We start from the raw sequence: 18,134 nt of genomic DNA, 5'->3' as shown, positions 1-18,134 counted from the left end.
TAACAGTATAAACCTTATATGGGGATGAGGCAATTCTTTCTCCAAATAGCACTTGCCCGAGATTTTCGGAAGGATGCCTCTCAATTTCTTCCTTGCAGAAGTCAAAGCTATAGTAGAAAGACTGAATTAGTACCAATATTTTATTTGTGAACTCAACATTCATGTAGTCAACCTCATTTATCAGATCTTTTCAATACGACAATGTATTCAAATATTTTTATTTTTCACATAGCTACCGCTACATGAAATTTAGACGTATAACTCAAGTTTTAACATAACAAAAAAAAAAAAAAGTATTCTCTGATAAAACCTAGCTGGAACAGAGGTTATAAACTAAATGTTCACTTTTTCGTGCAAGAATAAAAAATTATGCCTATAGGGATATTTGCATGAACAGGAACAAACCAAAAAACCATACATTTAGAAATTAGGTAATGTATTATATTTAAGCCATTTACAAATGAAGAACGTCACTTCTTCCTGAATGGCTACATGAAAAGCACCTGTAAAAACAGTGAGCAGAAGAGGAATTTTTCATGTTGCTTTTTAGCATAGTAGTGAAATTAGTCAGGATATAAATTGTTCATAAATGGTATTAAGGGAAATGCAATTGCAATGCACAAATTGCTAATTTAGAGCAAGTAAATGCTTTGATGGTCTAATTACATGAAAGCCCCAAGCCTAAAGGTTCTGGATAATACATCGCATACCTGTATTCTGAAAATAACAAAAGTAAAATCTTATTATAGCATGAGGTCTTCAAAGAAAATTATTGGTACTTACGCATCATACTCGTATGGGAGAACAGATTCAACAGAATCTAGTCGGTTTACAAAGAGTTCAATTTCGTTCTAAAAGAAAAACAATATATAGTAAGTAACAAAAATATTAGACTTTACAACGTGCTTATTCTTTCAAAATAGAGCAGAATCTATATTATCATTTGCAAAATGCAATACACAAGACCCTGAACAATGGTCAATCATGAGAAAAGCTAATGCACGCAACAAAATTGTCTCATTGACAAAGCAGCGATGGGGTATTTTGTTTGGACACTTACCTGGTGCATTGTTCAGAAGTTCAGTGATTAAGACCTATAAAGACTAAGGGCTAGATTTACTAAACTGCGGGTTTAAAAAAGTGGGGATGTTGCCTATAGCAACCAATCAGATTCTAGCTTTCATTTATTTAGTACCTTCTACAAAATGATAGCTAGAATCTGATTGGTTGCTATAGGCAACATCCCCACTTTTTCATACCCGCAGCTTAGTAAATCTAGCCCTAAGCTTTATAAAATATTTTAGACACAATAAGATTTATGTACTTACGTTAAATCTCTCTGCAAATCCATTTGGGGCACACTGCTACCAAGGAGGTTGTATGAGGGCACATGGAGTTGGCACATAAATAGTTAACAACTAAACTTGCTGCTGACCTCTCCCCTCTGCAACCCCTACAAATCTCAGTATAATACTAAAGTCCCAATGAAGAGAGCAAAATAACCAAGACCACACAGCAGAAGAGCAGAAGGGAGGGAACGCAGTGTCCCCCAGATGGATTCAAACATTTAACGTAAGTACATAAATCTTCTTTTCTCAATCATCCACTCTGGTGGACACTGCTACCATGGGGAGTTTCTAAAGCAGCCCCCTAAGGGAGGGACCGCTCTGATAGCCCGACCCGCAAGACACTGCAGCCAAACCCTGTGTCAGATGATGCAACAAGATTAACATTGATAAAACTTGGTAAATGTATTAACAGAGGACCCGGTGGCCGCCCAGCAAAGCTGATCCGTAGGAGCGCAGCCCAAGAGGCCCCCACTAAACAAGTGGAGTGAGCAGTGATCCTCCCTGGCACAGGTCGGTTCAAATTCACATAAGCGTGTTTTATCACAGCCCTAATCCAACAAGCAATAGTTTGCTTGGTGGCCGGCCAGCCCCTTTTCTGACACTCAGAGGACAAAAAGGGAATCTGTCCTTCTACAAGACGAAATCCTATCCACAGATTTGCAGAGCTCAACTACATCCAACGAAGCCGAGGAGGAAGTTCCCCCTGAGGACGCCCCTTTCCTGAAGGCCGGAACCACAATTTCTTGATTTATGTTGAAACCGGAGACCACCTTTGGAAGAAAGCAAAGGACCATCCTAACGACCGCCCTATCTTCATGGAACACCAAGTTGGGTGATCTGCATGACAAGGCTGCAAGCTCTGACACCCTGTGTGCTAACGCAATGGCCTGCAGAAAAACCACCTTCCACGTCAAAAGGCGTAGTTCTGCTGAATCAAGCAGTTCAAAAGGAGAAAACTTCAAAACATTTAGAACCAGAATGAGGTTCCAGGGAGCCAAAGGTGAGACATAAGAAGGTTGAACCCTAAATACTCCCTGGAGAAGTGCGAACATCAGGTAAAATTATCTAGTTTACAATGGAATAAACAAAGAGTGAGCCGATACCTGAACCTTCAGTGAACTTGGGAATCTAAGTCCTGCTTCCAAACCTGTTTGCAGGAATGCAAGAAAACGAGAAAGATTGAAGTATTCCTGCCTGAGCAAGCGACTCTCACACCAGCTAACAAAAGCTCACCAAACCCTGTGATAGATCCGTGCTGAAGATGGTTTTCGTGCCTACATCAGCGTCTGCGTGAGAGAATCCCTTTGATCGTCAGAAACCGGCTACAACAGCCACACCATTAAAGCCAGACGAGGCAAGTCCAGGTAAATAAACAGTCCTAGAGACAACATTGTTAGAGCAGTCTGATCCAGCCACCAACAAAGGGTAATGCAGTTTTCTGGAGACAGTCTTATCCTTTGGGATTCGACATTAGAGGGGACCCTGACCACTGCCAAAGAAGACCGCACTGGAAGGCAAGAGAATGAAACAGACTGTATGAAATGGTTTCAAAGGTTGGCACCAAGTTTCTGGAACCTTGCATACCATAGCGTCTGAAAAAAGTGATGCGACTGACCAAAGCATTAGGCGACTTTTCTCCAGATTCTGCGGAAACAGATGGCAGAAGCGTACTCCTCCCAGTGGCCTGACTAATCATAGTACCCAATTCTTGTCCAAATAGAACAGACCCGGAATAAGGTAGTGCCTCCAGAGACTTATTACACTCCACATCCCAAGAACGAAGCCAGAGAGTTCTCCTGGCAGCTACAGTCAATCCCGAAACAGCAGAAGAAATAGACACCGCATTTTGGGCGCCTTCATATAAATAGCCAGCAGTTTCCTTCAAGTGCAACGCTAATGGCAGAAACTCTGAATCTTGTAGCCCCGCTGCCAACTGGTCAGCCCAAGATTCCATATCCCTGCGACCAATGCTGAAGAAAACATGGGTCTAAAAGAAGTACCAGCAGCAGAAAAGATAGAAAGAGTGAGAGTTTCCTCAAAACCATCTGTGGGGTCCTGGAGGACGGCCAAACTAGGTACCTGTAAAGTGGTCCAACGGACCAGTCTAGCTACCAGAGTGCCCACTCCGAGCACCTGTTCCCAACGCTTGATCTCCTGTTCCTGCAGGAGATACAGGTTAGCAAACCTGCGAGGAATAGAAAACCTCTTATCAGGTTGTTTCCAAGCTGCTTCTGCAATATCTGAGAATTCTGCAGAAGGAGGAAATCAAACCGTTTTGACCTTTTTCTGTTTAAATAGCCCTTGATCCGAGAATTCCTGATCCTCAGTTTCAATCAAATCCAGGGTCTGTCTGACCGCCATGACCAGATCCTGAATTCCCTGGTTCTTTATATTTTCATACCAGCCACTGCCACTTCCTAATTGGGTGGAGTCTGACTCTTCCAACACCTCTCCTTCTTCCTCAGAGGAACCCTCTTATTCAGACAGGTCCAGCAATGGGTGAGAGGACCATAGCCTCTTAACCCTAGGTGGCCCACTACTTTATCTTCTAGAAGAATCCAGGAACCTATTTAAGCAGTCTAAGTGCTTCCCTAGGGAAGACGACCAAGCGGGTTCCGCAAGTGCGGGTTGAGAAAAGGGAGAACCGGACTGAGTCAGGTCTCCTCCACACAGGCTATCGGGGTGGAACTTGTAGAGGGGCTCGCAGTCATAACTGTGGACTCTGCCTGTCTAGTAATTAGCAGAGTGAATATGGATACAGACTGTGCCAGTGAGGATACAGATGCCTGTTCATCCACCGCCTCACACTGTATGCAAACAGCCCCCTGGTCCTGCTGAACCACAGGAAGTTTTCCAGCACACACAGAACAGGTATAACACTTAACCCATCATCATCATGCACTTTTCCCTTTGTCAGACATTGTAAAACAAAAATGTTTTTTTTGTTGGTTTTTTTTATAAGGAAGAGAGAGTATAGTTCAATCACACCGCAGGGAGAATAAGAACAATACAATTACTAGATTTCCCCCTGGCTAGTAGCCCCAAAACAGTAATATACCAAGATGTGTTATAGAATATTTAGGACTTCGCACTCTGTAATAAGAACTATCCTAAAAGTGCGTAGAGAATTCTAGTAAAATTCTAAGTGCTAATAAGATGAAATAGACGATCACTACTATCTATGCATATAGCGTGTAGTCTATAATATTAAAACCCCCATGGGGTACTTAGCTGAGTGAAGCCCCAAAAGAATTGCAGGAGGATGACAGGAAGGGAGTCAGACACAAATGCCAGTCTGACAGGGTACCAGCATGTATGAGCTTCTGTGCCAAATCTCTGTTGCACTACAAGGTGATTGTGTCGCAAATTCTCCCGCTCCAGACAATACCAAGGTGTGTGGGGGAAGTCTATTTAGTACCTCGTCCCCAGTACCATCTCTGGATCACCACTTTATCGACCCTTATAGGTCAAAACTTATATTGCATTCACCAACATACACACTGGTCACCGCTCCTCCTTTTCGTTAGAATGGCTGCATGAGATCCAAGTCCCCCCTATGCATCAGAGGGGGATTTGGTATCTCCCAACATGACTGCACACCTGACCGTGACTCAACACTCTATGCCCATGGAAGCACTGACCCGACAGTCCAGCAGTAATTGAGAGCCGTGACCCACACAGTTGTCACCATCATCCAATCCTCCTGGATCGCCGACATCGATTTCAATGTCAGCTGCAGTTGACCCTTTGTAGAAAACCACGGAGATCTGCTCTGTTTAGCCTATAGATATAAGCGCGGCCAGCAGCACTTATAACTCCTAAATAGCTACAAATAAAATAAAAGTTTTAAAGAAAAACCTATCCAATACAGCAAATACTGCAGAACAGTACCATATGCAGCCCGTGGGCACTTAAATTAAAATGAGGCTTGTAGGGGTTGCATAGGGGAGGAGTCAGCAGCAAGTTTAGTTAACTATTTATGTGCCAACTACATGCGCCCTCATATAACCCCCATGGTTGCAGTGTCCCCCAGAGTGGATGATTGAGAAAAAAAGCTTATAAGAAACCTGCGAAACAAAACAAAAAACATAGGCCTAGTTTCAATATTCAAGCAAATTAAAATTCAAAAGGTGGCCAATGGAGGGGAAGAGATGTTATTGGAACTGAGCTTCAAGTGACCAAACCAGAAAGTGTCTGCTCTGCCAATACCTTCCAGTTTCCAGAATGTATGCAACAACATGTATATAGAAAGCCTTCACGTTACCCAGCCACACTTCTCTACTACAGCTTCCCACCAGATGCTCCTCATGCTCATACTGGCCAGTTTATTGGCATTAAACAGCCCTTTATACCAGTGTATTCTAGAGGAAATATGAGGTCATCTGTCAGACAACTGAAGATTGGCTGAAATTGGATCTTAAGAGAATTGTGCATAAACAAATGCCCTTATACATCTATGCAATAAAGTAGTGCTGTAAGGAAAAGTTGTCTAAAATTTCTCAAATACGATGTAAAGAGACCCATACATTCATTCAGAAAACAATTACTTGAAGTCATTGTTGCTAAATGTGGTTCTACAAGATCATGAGGTGTACGTACTTTTCACAAACAACAAATAGCTGAAGCTGAGCCAACGACAGATTACCACATTCGTTAAAACTTTACTCCCAGGAATAAGCGAGATGGAATTCTTGCTTGACAGGGTGCACTGTATCCCAAAGCAAAATGTCTTAATATAGCAAGCCAATTGTAACGCATTAAGGAAAGACACTAGATGGAGTTTCATGATCAACAAAATTTTCCCTCAAAATAATCTATAGCGGTCTCCTGAGTGACAGAATTCAGTCAGAAATTTCTTAAAAAAAAAAAAAAAAAAAAACTACATGAAACCAAATAAACTACAGAAACCAGAGACTATGATGACACAAAACTTTCTAGCTCTAACCCATATGGAGAACAAGATGATAATCAGGCAACCACACTAGCTCCAGTCATACAAGTATCTTTATGTTATTTTACTCTGTTATTGCATTGTCCAAATAAGAGATCAATGTTTTATTTTATTTTTTTACAATGGCCTGGGTTGCAATAATCAACCACCTAGTCACATCTGACAGCTATCTCTCTACTGTCATTTTATGAAGTCTTATATTTCCATGTTCAAAAGAATGGCCAAGTGTATGCGCCCCAATGTTTTACTGCATTTGCTTTTGATAGTATTATGTAGGTTTATGCCTGGTAGCGAAATGCTAGAGCTAGAACTGGGTAGAGACTTTATTTTAGCTATAGCAACTCTGGTAGCATCAATTAGACAAAACTAATACATATAAGGGATCACCATAGGCAGGAGAGAGCATAAGATAGCGGTGTTTGCCAATAGCACCTTGATTATTCTTATAAATACAGCTAAACCCCTTTCTCTGGGCCTGCCGTTCAAGAAGAACCTATAACTCCGAGCTGGGTAAGCTCCACTTGGCCTGCATCAAGGGAATTGACCCATCAGCGGGCCAGTGGGAATGATCCCCACCAGAGACCTTTTCCTGAATTCCAGGAGGAAAGAACTGGTTGGCAAGCAGTGGGGTCAAGGGAGAAAAATTTGATGAGATGTATGTATCTTTCCAAAGTTTGATCCAACAAACTACAGTAGGTTTTATTATGGGGTGTTGAATGTTTGGTAAACTCATAAGCCAAAGAATGACATTAGAGTGATTTTTGCGAGACCATTCTTCTATTGACACCCACTGCTTGTCTGCTCTTGCCCTTATCTAGTCAAGTATTCTGCCAAGCATGCTGGAATCATAGTAAGTCTCAAAGTAAGGGAGCTGAAGCCCACCTAAGTGCCTACGCCTAATAAAATGTCATGCTTAAAGAAAGATTTCCTTCCACCCCACACAGCGATTTTTTTTTAGTGAAATATCTGCTCACCTTTACTTGCGCCCCATAGAGATGCAAGAAAAAGTGAGCGTTACTTTTTACCGTATAAACGGTAAAAGTGCACAGCCGCGATGTGCCTCGGAACATCGTGGGTAATTGAATCTGCCTCCTAGGATGGCTACAGTGACTAGTTCAACTTTTATGCCTGCACCTTCCTATGTTATGTATGCAACGAGATCTTTATATGTCCCATGTACATAAGGTTTCCTCCACAGAACAGGACACACATATTCCTTCCCTGTCAGAGCACCATAGACATTCAAAGCTTCATTAAAGGTACACAATCTCCATAGCATGTCGTGCCACCTACCTGCAAGAACAAGCTTAAATACAGAACACATTTTAAGACCATACCTCCCGACATTTCTTTAACAGAAGGGAAGATACACAGAAATTCTAATCATAATTTATTTTACTTTTATCAATGTTTTATCTTTGTAATGATAATTTAATGCATTTCTCAGAGACGTTCTGTGTCCTTCAGTTGTCTTACACTGGTCTAGGTGAAGTAAAATCTCTCCATACTTAATGTTTCTCTAGTAACTAAATACCCTCTCTGCTCACAGCTAATGAAGCAGGCCTCTATCACTTCCAGTGAGCTAGTTTTAATAGACACAGAATAAAGGGATTTATAGAACAGAGCAAGGCACTTAATTTACACCAGGGGCCAACCTTTTCTTTTTTCCCAGCTGGCTGTCTGTGTGCCACTGTTCAAGTAGTTCTATCCAGCGTTCCGGTTCTTCAGTGCATTTACCAAGGACTTTACACAAGGTGAAAACTACAAAGCATCTGCTGACCGAGAAGTACAGACCGTCCGACATATGATTATAGACTTGACACTGACAATGTCAAGTCAAATTGTAAGTGTGCCATTGTCCTGGGGGGCTAAAAGAGATGGTTCCCAAATGAATGCATTGTATATCCGACAACTAGGGGACTTCAAAAAGAGAATCTGGGACCCATAGGTTACACACCTCAGCTAACAGCTCAGAGTAAAGCTAATTGTGCGTCAAACATGGCTTGCTTGGACCTCTAGTCCTACAGCAGCTAAAAAGCCACAGGTAGCCCAAATAGTGTCACACAAGTCTGAAAAGAGGGGCAGGCAAACAAAAATATTAGAAATCCAATATTTAAGTTCAGTACTTGAAGCGCCAATTTTCCAGCTGGCTTGTGGTGCTGTGACCAGTTTTCTTTTCTCTTTTTTTGTCTTATACACTTGCCAACTTCACGCTTTAGTAAAATGTCCGCTAACTTACTAGTAGTGGTAACAGTAGTCCTCGACCCATTCAGCAAATAATCAGAATAAAAAAATAAATAAATAATAAGCTCAAAAAGAGAATAGTATAGTTATGTTAGCAGACACTTTGCAAACACAATTCAAAGTAAACATACTGTACATAATAGTATAGAACCAATCCTCGCTCTGCTAATCCCAGGAGTCCATGGTCGGCAAATCCTTCTATCCAGCTTGGCAAAAAAAAAATACTTTAAATGGACCCATGTTTATTTTCTATGACCAGGCTTCATTGAGGGCATGAAAACTTAATCAAGGAGATGACTATAGACAGTTATTTGACAGATTGTATAGGTGAAATGATTTATAAATATAAGTATCCTTACTCTTCTTAGCAGTCTATTCAGCAGCTTATTAGCTGCCTCCTTTATGGATCTCTCTATCATGTGCCCCAATACACTGGGGGTTGTCATGCAGAAGCATGCATGGGAATTCAACAAGCCCATGCTCTCTGCATTAGTTTCACTCAGCTTCCAGACTGTCAGAATACCATGCGTATTACTGCATGGCATCGAGAGGGAGTCCCCTGATGGAGGGAGTCCTCAAGGAGGCTTTGAAAAGTTGCTAAAGAGGAAGGCTATGGGTGGCAAAAATAACTCTTCATTTGTTTATTTATTTTTTAAACCTTCAACCACACATTCTATTAAAACTACAAAAAAATACCCTTTAATTATTATTGTTTAGCTGGCGCACAATCAACAATACAATTACTTTCATGTAAAGGAAACTGATAATTATTAAACTCATTCAATCACATTTCACCACACAAAAGAGGATTTCATGATCTTATCAAATAATGATTAAAAATCATTGGGTGTTTAGCCAACATAAGTGTTTGGTGCCTCAAAAAATACAACTATAGACTAAATATCAAATGGCTTTCCTGAACAAACATTGCAAACAACTGCATAATAGGATAAACCAAGTTGTCAACTACAGTTGCTATGCTACATGAGGTATCACATTAAAATCTTGTTCAACAATGGAACAAAGTTGTTTGAATTCTGCAGAGAGTATGCACTCACGACCGGCAGTGTCCATAGATCTCTATGGAGTGTGCAGAGTCAATCTTTTCAGCAGATGATGATGACAGATGAAGAGCACAGATCTGATCTGGCTTTTTTTCCCCCCAGTCATTGCTAAAATAGTTAAGGATATTGCATCAGGAGAAATTTTGTAGTGGGTACCCAGCCTTACCTTCAGATCTGCGCTCTTCATCTGTCATACCCATTGGCTGAATAGATTGAGTCACAATCTCCATGGAGATCTGCCTACACTGCTGGTCGTGAGTGCATACACACTTTAGAATTGGCACAACATTGTTCCATCATTAATAGAGATTTTTAGTTAGTTTATAAAATCAAACAATATGATGTGCTTTGGAACGATAAATCATGATCATGGGAGCATACACACTAATGCAATATCAGACCTAACGGTCGTTTATCATGTAATTGGCACAATAGAGCGAAAAACCTGTAGTGTGTACCCAGTCTAACTGCACAGAAAACATGACAGAGATAATCAATCACACTATAGAGATTATAAAACCAACATACTTGTTAGTATTTCCTGGTTCCTAATCTTAGTTTATCTACACATCTCTTAACTGACGATCCATAAATTAATTTAACTGTTAAATCACAGTCCACTAAGTTCAACTCTCTTTTCCATAATACACACACATGAAATTATCTACATCCAGGTAGGATATACTCAAAGTTCAAAAAATACCTGCCTTGTTAATGAAGTCACCGCCTACCCATATTCTTTAGTCACTTTTTGAAATAGATACAGTTTACAGTTACGCCTATCTGATCTTATAACTTCCTTATGGCACTTTGCACCAGTTTGCCTATGGCTCATATTGTCATTGCTAATCCACGCCATTCCTACATATCCCATATAACTGCTGTATAGAAATGAAATACGGTCAATGTGAAGGATTTAAGAAAGTAGTAATATTCTGGATATGCATTGTACAGTTATTTGACAGCTGCTGTAAACTGTGCTGAATTAAACAAAAAGACAGATAACCACTACTGAAATATAAATGGTAAAAACAGAATATTGGGATCCTTTAAAATACACCAGATAGGACGTGTGTGTAAATACTTGCAGTAGATAAGGTAGAAATACATCACTGTAGAGAATTTCAATCACCCCTATCAGCACTAGGTTTAAATGATCATTATACCACAAAAACTACATTTTCCAATATGAACCATAATAGTAAAATACATTGTTCAGCATTGACCTAAATTTCTCCTAAAGCTGTTAAAAAAAGTAATTTTTGATGTGCACCCTCAATAAACATCTGAAGCACCTTCTATATCTTTACAAGCATTCTAATGAGATCTGTTGCAGCTCAAAAAGTTCAGAACGCAGTCAACTTAGCTGCTGTGACATTACTGCCCGTAACCCCGTGTATAAGCCCACCAGTCCACATAGTGAATTATAGAAGCAGTCAATCACTGTCTACTTGGTTAGTTAGAGAAGTACCATCCCTCCTAACATGGTAACCTGCTTCAGAAGACTGAGATAGCACTTAGTTATGGATTAACACTCCAGTTATTTCACACATGTTGTTCAGCTCAGTAATACACAGCAACATATATAAATGACAAATATGGTTTTACTTGCTTAAAGTTGCAACCCCAGTAATCATGTAATGCTTCCCTATATGCGACTTCCCTACTGGAGCATCAGGAAAACTTAAACACATTGACCCAGCACTCTTCCATGTCTGCGTCAGCTATTGGTCAGTGACCACGTTGACCAATAGCTGACGCAAGCACAGTGCTTGCAGGTTCTTATTTGTCTATCCTGCTCACACCAATTTTTTTTTTTTTTTTTAATGGTAATCAAGCAACATTTGTAAGTGCTGTACTACAGAAACATAGGGGGCCCTGGAAAAACCTGTTTCAGGATACAGTTCCCATAGATCTACTATCAAGATATAACACTAACTGGAATTGCTGCTTTAAGTTATACCTGACCTGCGGACTGGCCACCTCATCAACCTGTCCCACGGTTCAGCTGTCGTGGAATAACAAGTGTCAGACCTCCCAGTGCTTTCAGGAACTTGTAGTGCCACAACAGCTGACAAACAATATAGCAGTGTTGGCTAACCTGTGACACTCAAGGTGTTGTGAAACTACAAGTCCCAGCATGCTCTGCCAGCTATCAGCTAGTTATCTACTGGCAAAGCATGCTGGGGCTTGTAGTTTCACAACACCTGGAGTGTCACAGGTTAGCCATCACTGCCCTATAGTAAGAGTCAGGCAGCAGAGTCTACCCCCCGTAATCCCAGCACTGTGCTCCTCCATTCTCACCTTGCAGTTAGCTGTCTGTTTATCTTCTTCACAGAAACTTACAGGAGCCAGACCCGGAAGATAAAAGGCGGTGCACCAGCCTGAGCACAGGAGCAGGACAGCCAGTAAACACTTATTACCCCCCGGTGACACCTCCATACTGCCGCCGAGCACACACAAGCAGAAACAGATGATGGTGGTGGCAGCTTCCCGGTGACGTGCAGCCGCTGCTAAGGGTTTGGCATTACGTAACCAGTGACGTTACAACGCGGCGTGCGCGCCCCCGGCCTACCACTGTTACCATGGCGATGCGGGAACGCGCAGTCCTATGCATCTGTTTCCTGGAGGGAGCTCAAGTAATAGTAATACATATAATCATAAATGTGCAATGATACCACGCCACAGTATGATATTTAAATAAAGCAACAACAACAACAACATATTGCCATTGTAATAGCAGACATCTTACTGCTCACACAGTGGTTATTACTGGTCAAAGTGGGCATGCAGGCTTCATGGACACTGCTGAGCAGGGATAGGTATGCAAATCATATGGGGCCCAGTAGATATGGCCAATAGGGCGCAATTGCAACAGGTGCAACATTCGCCTAAACCAGTGATGGCTAACCTGTGACACGCCAGGTGTTGTGAAACTACAAGCCCCAGCATGCTTTGCCAGTAGATAACTAGCTGATAGCTGGCAAAGCATGCTGGGGCTTGTAGTTTCACAACACCTGGCTTGTCACAGGTTAGCCATCACTGGTAAACCCTAACAACCAATCAGACGTTTGCTGAAGTGTAAATGGATATGCAGATCATATGAAGCCCACTCAGAGCCCTATGGCACAGCCCTAATTACAGCCTAGAGCCCACTAGATACAGTAGATATCGCCTATAGGGCTCAATTACAATAGGTGCAACATTCGCCTAAACCAGAATACAAAATAACCAATCAGACATTTGCTAGAGTGTAAATGGAGTGTTAGTACATGAGCCCACCAGTGAGTTGTACCTCCCCCCTCCATCACACACACACAGATTTCTTTTTCTCAAGTCATGTTGGATTAGATCTCACAATTGTCACTAATTGTGTAGCATACAATTAATAATCTTAATCAGCAATATGGTCATTCAAGTTTGACAAGTTTGTCTGCCCAGTACTTGAAAACAATTGTTTAGTTATATGTGTGAGCAGAGTGAAAAAAATACTTAAATCTTGTTTCTGTGTGTGCTTACTGTATTATTAAAGTCATTAGATAAGTTTGTTTTACTAACTGAGATACTGTGTATCATCACTGTATTGCATACTTGCCAACTCCTGGAATGTCCGGGCGACTCCTGAATTCCAGGTAGGTCTTCAGGCCTCCTGGGAGAGTAGGAAATCCTTCCTAATAAAGTGGGCAGGATTAGAGCCACCATGACACAATTCTCAGGGAATTTTGGCCACGCCCCCGCTGTAAAATGACGCGTAAACTTCATAACATCACAGGGCAGGACCAAAAATTACGCAATTCGCTAAGATCAACCCTGTCTGTTGCTGCTGGGAACCGACCGGTCTTACTTTGCCACCGTTCCCTTTCGGTATCCCAAACGCGCCCTCTCACCACAGTAGGAGGGGCTTACAAATACTGCCACCACTGGACTCCTTACAGGCATCCAGTACCGGGTTTCTTCTGGGTAACTGACTCTACGAGTGTACCCCGTTACTGGTGTATCTGGGCTGGTACTCCTGACCTCTTCCTATGGATCAGGATGCTGTGGATGGATCCCCCCAGGTCTATCACACTGGCCAGAAATGCTGAGTAGCAGCAGAGCGGTGGTACTGGATGCTGGATCCAAACCTCAGAAACAGCTGGAACGGATTAGATTTTGAGTTTAATCTGTAGGTCACAGGGATAGAGAAGTTTCCAAGCACGTCTTTGAAGCAAGTGATGTTTATTTGCTCACCCTGGTTGAAGGTACTGGGGAGCAGGTCAGATGGAACGTAAAGAACAATTTTCAATACAAGACAGTGTTTTTTATACAGATTTGAACACAGCATAACAGGGTAAGCCACCCCACTGAGGTCTGAGCTATTTTCAGACTCAGGATGCAATTTGTTTACCCAAACATGGATTTACATGCAATGCAAAGCTAACAATATTTACACTCATCTGTGATATTCTCAAACTTGCTGTAATTTCCTGCATCTCTTTTTTAGACGCAGGAAATCTAGTATCTAGTCTTAATTAAACCTTCCTGTGCCTTCAGGTACTGGCCCTTCACACATCAAAAGGTCTAATTAACATGAGATTAACATGGGTCCTTTCTTCAGACAGTCGCCGAATACACATTACCAAAGAAAGGTACAAAACCCCATACAAGTCATTTCTCCACATCACTATACACAAAAGACTTCCTCCACAAAGGCTTACTGTATCAGATATATACCTCAGAAATCATGCATTTCCTCTAGCAAAGATAAAACAAACACATTTCTTCCCCTGGTCTGAAAAATAAAGATTTCCTTTACCAAAATATACATAATATAAAAAATAAGTGCATTTGCAATTATATAAATAAGCGCCCTGCTCTATTTCCCTTAAATAAATTTATACCATATGTTCCTTATAAATGATCCAGTCACATCTAACCCCTCCACCCATAACCTCCCAAAGGGGAACATCAGAAAAGGTGGTAAGTATGCTGTATTGCAGTGAAAACCAGTGAATGCAATGCTATAGCAATATTAGGGACTGTGTCCAAGCATGGATTGAGCTGTTTTTTATTTTATTCAAATTCACCTGTGACAACTGTCTACTCTCTACTTCTGTCAAAGGAAGGCACTGGTGCTGTCATAAAAATGTGAACAGAACTGGAGCCCTGGACGACATATACATTATCTCTGGGAGGGGGGGGGGGCAATTCTAGTCCACAGTACAATCGGTTTCCAGCATGAAGCTATGAGTTAAATAAAGTACTAGTTCATCATCATATTAATTAATTTATATGGCGCCACAGAATCCACAGTGGTGCACAATCAACACAAAATAAACAGAAAAAAATACAGATAAGGACAAGAGAAACAATGGAATCAGTGAAAATCAATACAAGAGCGTATAGAGAAAGAAACTACATAAGAATACACAACTAGTACAAAGGAAACATTACAAAGAGGATGATGAGATAGCAGGTAGAGATGGCTAAACATGTGAGAGTTAACATTAAGAGGATTAGGGTAATCAATGGAAACAATAGAGGTGGAGTGAAAGGGCAAATCTTGGCAATGTTGCGAAGGTGGAGGTGACAGGAATGGGTAAGGGACTGAATGTGGGGAGTGGAATTGAGAGAAGAGTCAATGACAACCCCAAGGCAGTATATGTGGGGAACAGGGGAGAGGACGACACCATCAACCTTAAAGGAGATCAGAGAAGGGGTTGTGACTCTAGGTAGTGGAAAGATGATAAGCTCAGTTTTGGATATGTTGAGCTTGAGGTAGTGTCCAGTCATCCAGGTGGAGATTGCAGAGAGGTAGTCGGACACAGAGAGGAGGGTGGGAGATAGGTCAGGGGAGGAAAGGTAGATTATCTCATGTATATTCATTGTGATGAAGGCACCAGCACTTCCTCTAGCAATGAGTGCAACCGGGACTAAGCCAATGTTGAGTACAACAAAAAAGCGGAGTCCTTCTATTCCAGACTTTTAGCATGACAACCGTATGATAAGCATACTAAATAAGGTCTATTTTGTATACTAGCCACTAGAGAATGGGGGAGGGGGGTGTCTGAATTGTATAATATCCACTTGGGATAAGTTCTGTATTGTATTATAACCATCATATAAATGGTTCTGTATTATACTCTAGCCTCCAGAGAATGAGGACTGTAATCTAAATTAAGTTCCAGAAAATGGGTATATATTGTAAACAACCCACCTGAGAAAAGGGTCTGTATTGTATATTAGCCAGTATAGTGTAAGTTTTTTTATGATATATTAATTAACATAATGTTCTCTGTATGCTGTGGTTACCAAAATTATCTTTGTTTTGTACACTTGCCACCAGAATAGGCTCCATATTATATAAAGGTTATCAGAAGTGTTACCATTAACAAAAGCAGCAGCACAGTCACATATCCTTTTTTGATCCCTACACATGGATCCTGTCTATCCATATATCACAGTAAGTCCTGGCTGCTGTGTCTTCTGCAGCATAGTCCAAGCAGTTTCTAAGTGAATCCTGCCATTGGATTCTATCAGCACAAGAGGCAGGATAAGTTTTTGAAAACCAACATCTGGATAGGCTTGAAAAGGGGAGCCACCTATCAAGCACTGCCCGAGAGGTAGTAATGTATCTGGGTTAACAGATGTCTTCTGGCTACATAGGTGTAACTGGGAGTCATTGCTGTCATTTGACAAGTAGGAAGTCTTATAGGAAGGAAGCTACAGGTAGTAACACAGAAATAAGAAAGGTTTTGAATTTACTATTACAAGTTTATGTCTACATGCACGGTGGCCTAGTGGTTAGCACTTCTGGCTCACAGCGCTGGGGTCATGAGTTCAATTCCCGACCATGGCCTTATCTGTGTGGCGTTTGTATGTTCTCCCTGTGTTTCCGTGGGTTTCCTCCGGGTGCTCTGGTTTCCACCCACACTACAAAAACATACTAGTGGGTTAATTGGGTGCTATTAAAGTTGACCCTAGTCTCTGTCTGTGTGTATGTTAGGGAATTTAGACTGTAAGCTCCAATAGGGCAGGGACTGATGTGAATGAGTTCAGCGCTGCGGAATCAGTGGCGCTATATAAATAAATGATGATGATAAATGTTTATGAAATGTTTAATTTGATACCACTCAATGTCAACAACAGCATACAGTACTGAAAAAAAGAACACACATGGGGAACTAGTATATTATGGCAACATTAGTTTGACAGACTGAACTGCCCCAACATGCTTACAATTTCAAGCATTTTAGGTTTCAAGTGGTTTAGCTAGCTTAAAATGTATATAATTTCATGTAACTAAAACACTGCCATCATATAATAAGTCCTCTTTATTTTTTAAACAACTGTATTTATTTATATTTTTTTAAAATATATACAAACTGACATACCAATATTGGAATTCCTTTGGAATTCATAAAATACCTTTTGACATCAGAGGAGGTAATATTAAAGTAGAACTTCTAAAACGGGAATGCCATTGGACATTCCTTTTGGGGAGTGTAGCACCATATGGTCTCAACGAAAAATATTAATTATGCTGTTTTTCTTTGAGAATACCTAATTCAACAAAAGCTACAGTGAACATTTGAAATATGGATTATGATTAATAAATGGTTAGAACAAATACTTACCGGAAGATTGATGGATAGTTCCTCTGCATCCCTGAGGGTTCGGAATGATGAAATGGAGTCCATTGAATTGAGTGCTTATTGTATTTATCATAGATGGGATTAAAGTCAACCGTATATGAATGCCCTATTCTAACTTAATTTAAAATAACAACAAAATAAAGATTTCGAGAGAATAACAAACTATCAATTAGCATATTAAATTGATAATATCACTATATAAGGAGTTACACTATGGTATAATTTATATTTTACACACTTTTTTAATTAGACACTTTTGATCACTAGAAGTACTCTGCATTGGACAAACACAATAATTTTTTTCACGTCACAGTATTTATCAGACTATGGTTATCATAATTATTTATATTATTAACATTATGATTATTCACCAAATCACTAATATTACACTCAATAATCACTTTATTTGAACACTCATCCCTTTTAATATTTAATTTTATCTTTTTCACTTAGTAAATGAATTATAATAATATAAATGATGTGGCAATCTATATGATAACTAAATGATCTAAGAAGCTTTGGATCCCAAACATAATAGGTATATTTAGAGGAAAATAACATTAATTTTGTCAAGTTATAACCAATCTATGATGTTACACAATATCGGTATAATTAATTCTATTTTAATCACAATAGATATGAATTTGAAAACTAATACATTAATATAATTAATAGTTTGAAAAATGTAATCAATATGAAAAAAAATAAAAATTAATAGACCCTAATAGCCCTTAGATGAATGTAAAAGCATGAATGAGAATATACATTTAATAACAACTGTAAAATATGTATGACATGAATATTAAATATGGCTCTATTAATTATCTGTGGAACAATTCCCAGTTATTTAATATAATATCATAGAATTTTAATGCCAATGTCTGCAAGCTTA

The 18,134-nt window shown here is 40.2% G+C and overlaps 1 protein-coding gene across 1 annotated transcript in view; it reads right to left on the bottom strand.

Annotated features, from left to right (window-relative positions):
* LOC142102413 (transmembrane 9 superfamily member 2-like) overlaps window positions 1-12,131 on the bottom strand; it is a 41,361-nt gene extending 29,230 nt beyond the window's left edge. Inside the window, exons 1-3 of the mRNA XM_075187299.1 lie at window positions 11,913-12,131; window positions 784-851; window positions 14-107 (exon numbers count right to left, since the gene is read on the bottom strand). Of these exons, the coding sequence (XP_075043400.1) occupies window positions 14-107; window positions 784-851; window positions 11,913-12,050 (300 nt within the window). The 5' untranslated portion in view covers window positions 12,051-12,131. The remainder of the gene's footprint in view (window positions 1-13; window positions 108-783; window positions 852-11,912) is intronic.
* Window positions 12,132-18,134: the final 6,003 nt, after the last annotated feature.

Source organism: Mixophyes fleayi, chromosome 9 (assembly GCF_038048845.1).
Source record: "Mixophyes fleayi isolate aMixFle1 chromosome 9, aMixFle1.hap1, whole genome shotgun sequence".
NCBI classification, from domain to species: Eukaryota; Metazoa; Chordata; class Amphibia; order Anura; family Limnodynastidae; genus Mixophyes; species Mixophyes fleayi.
This window is presented reverse-complemented; position numbering and strand designations above follow the sequence as displayed.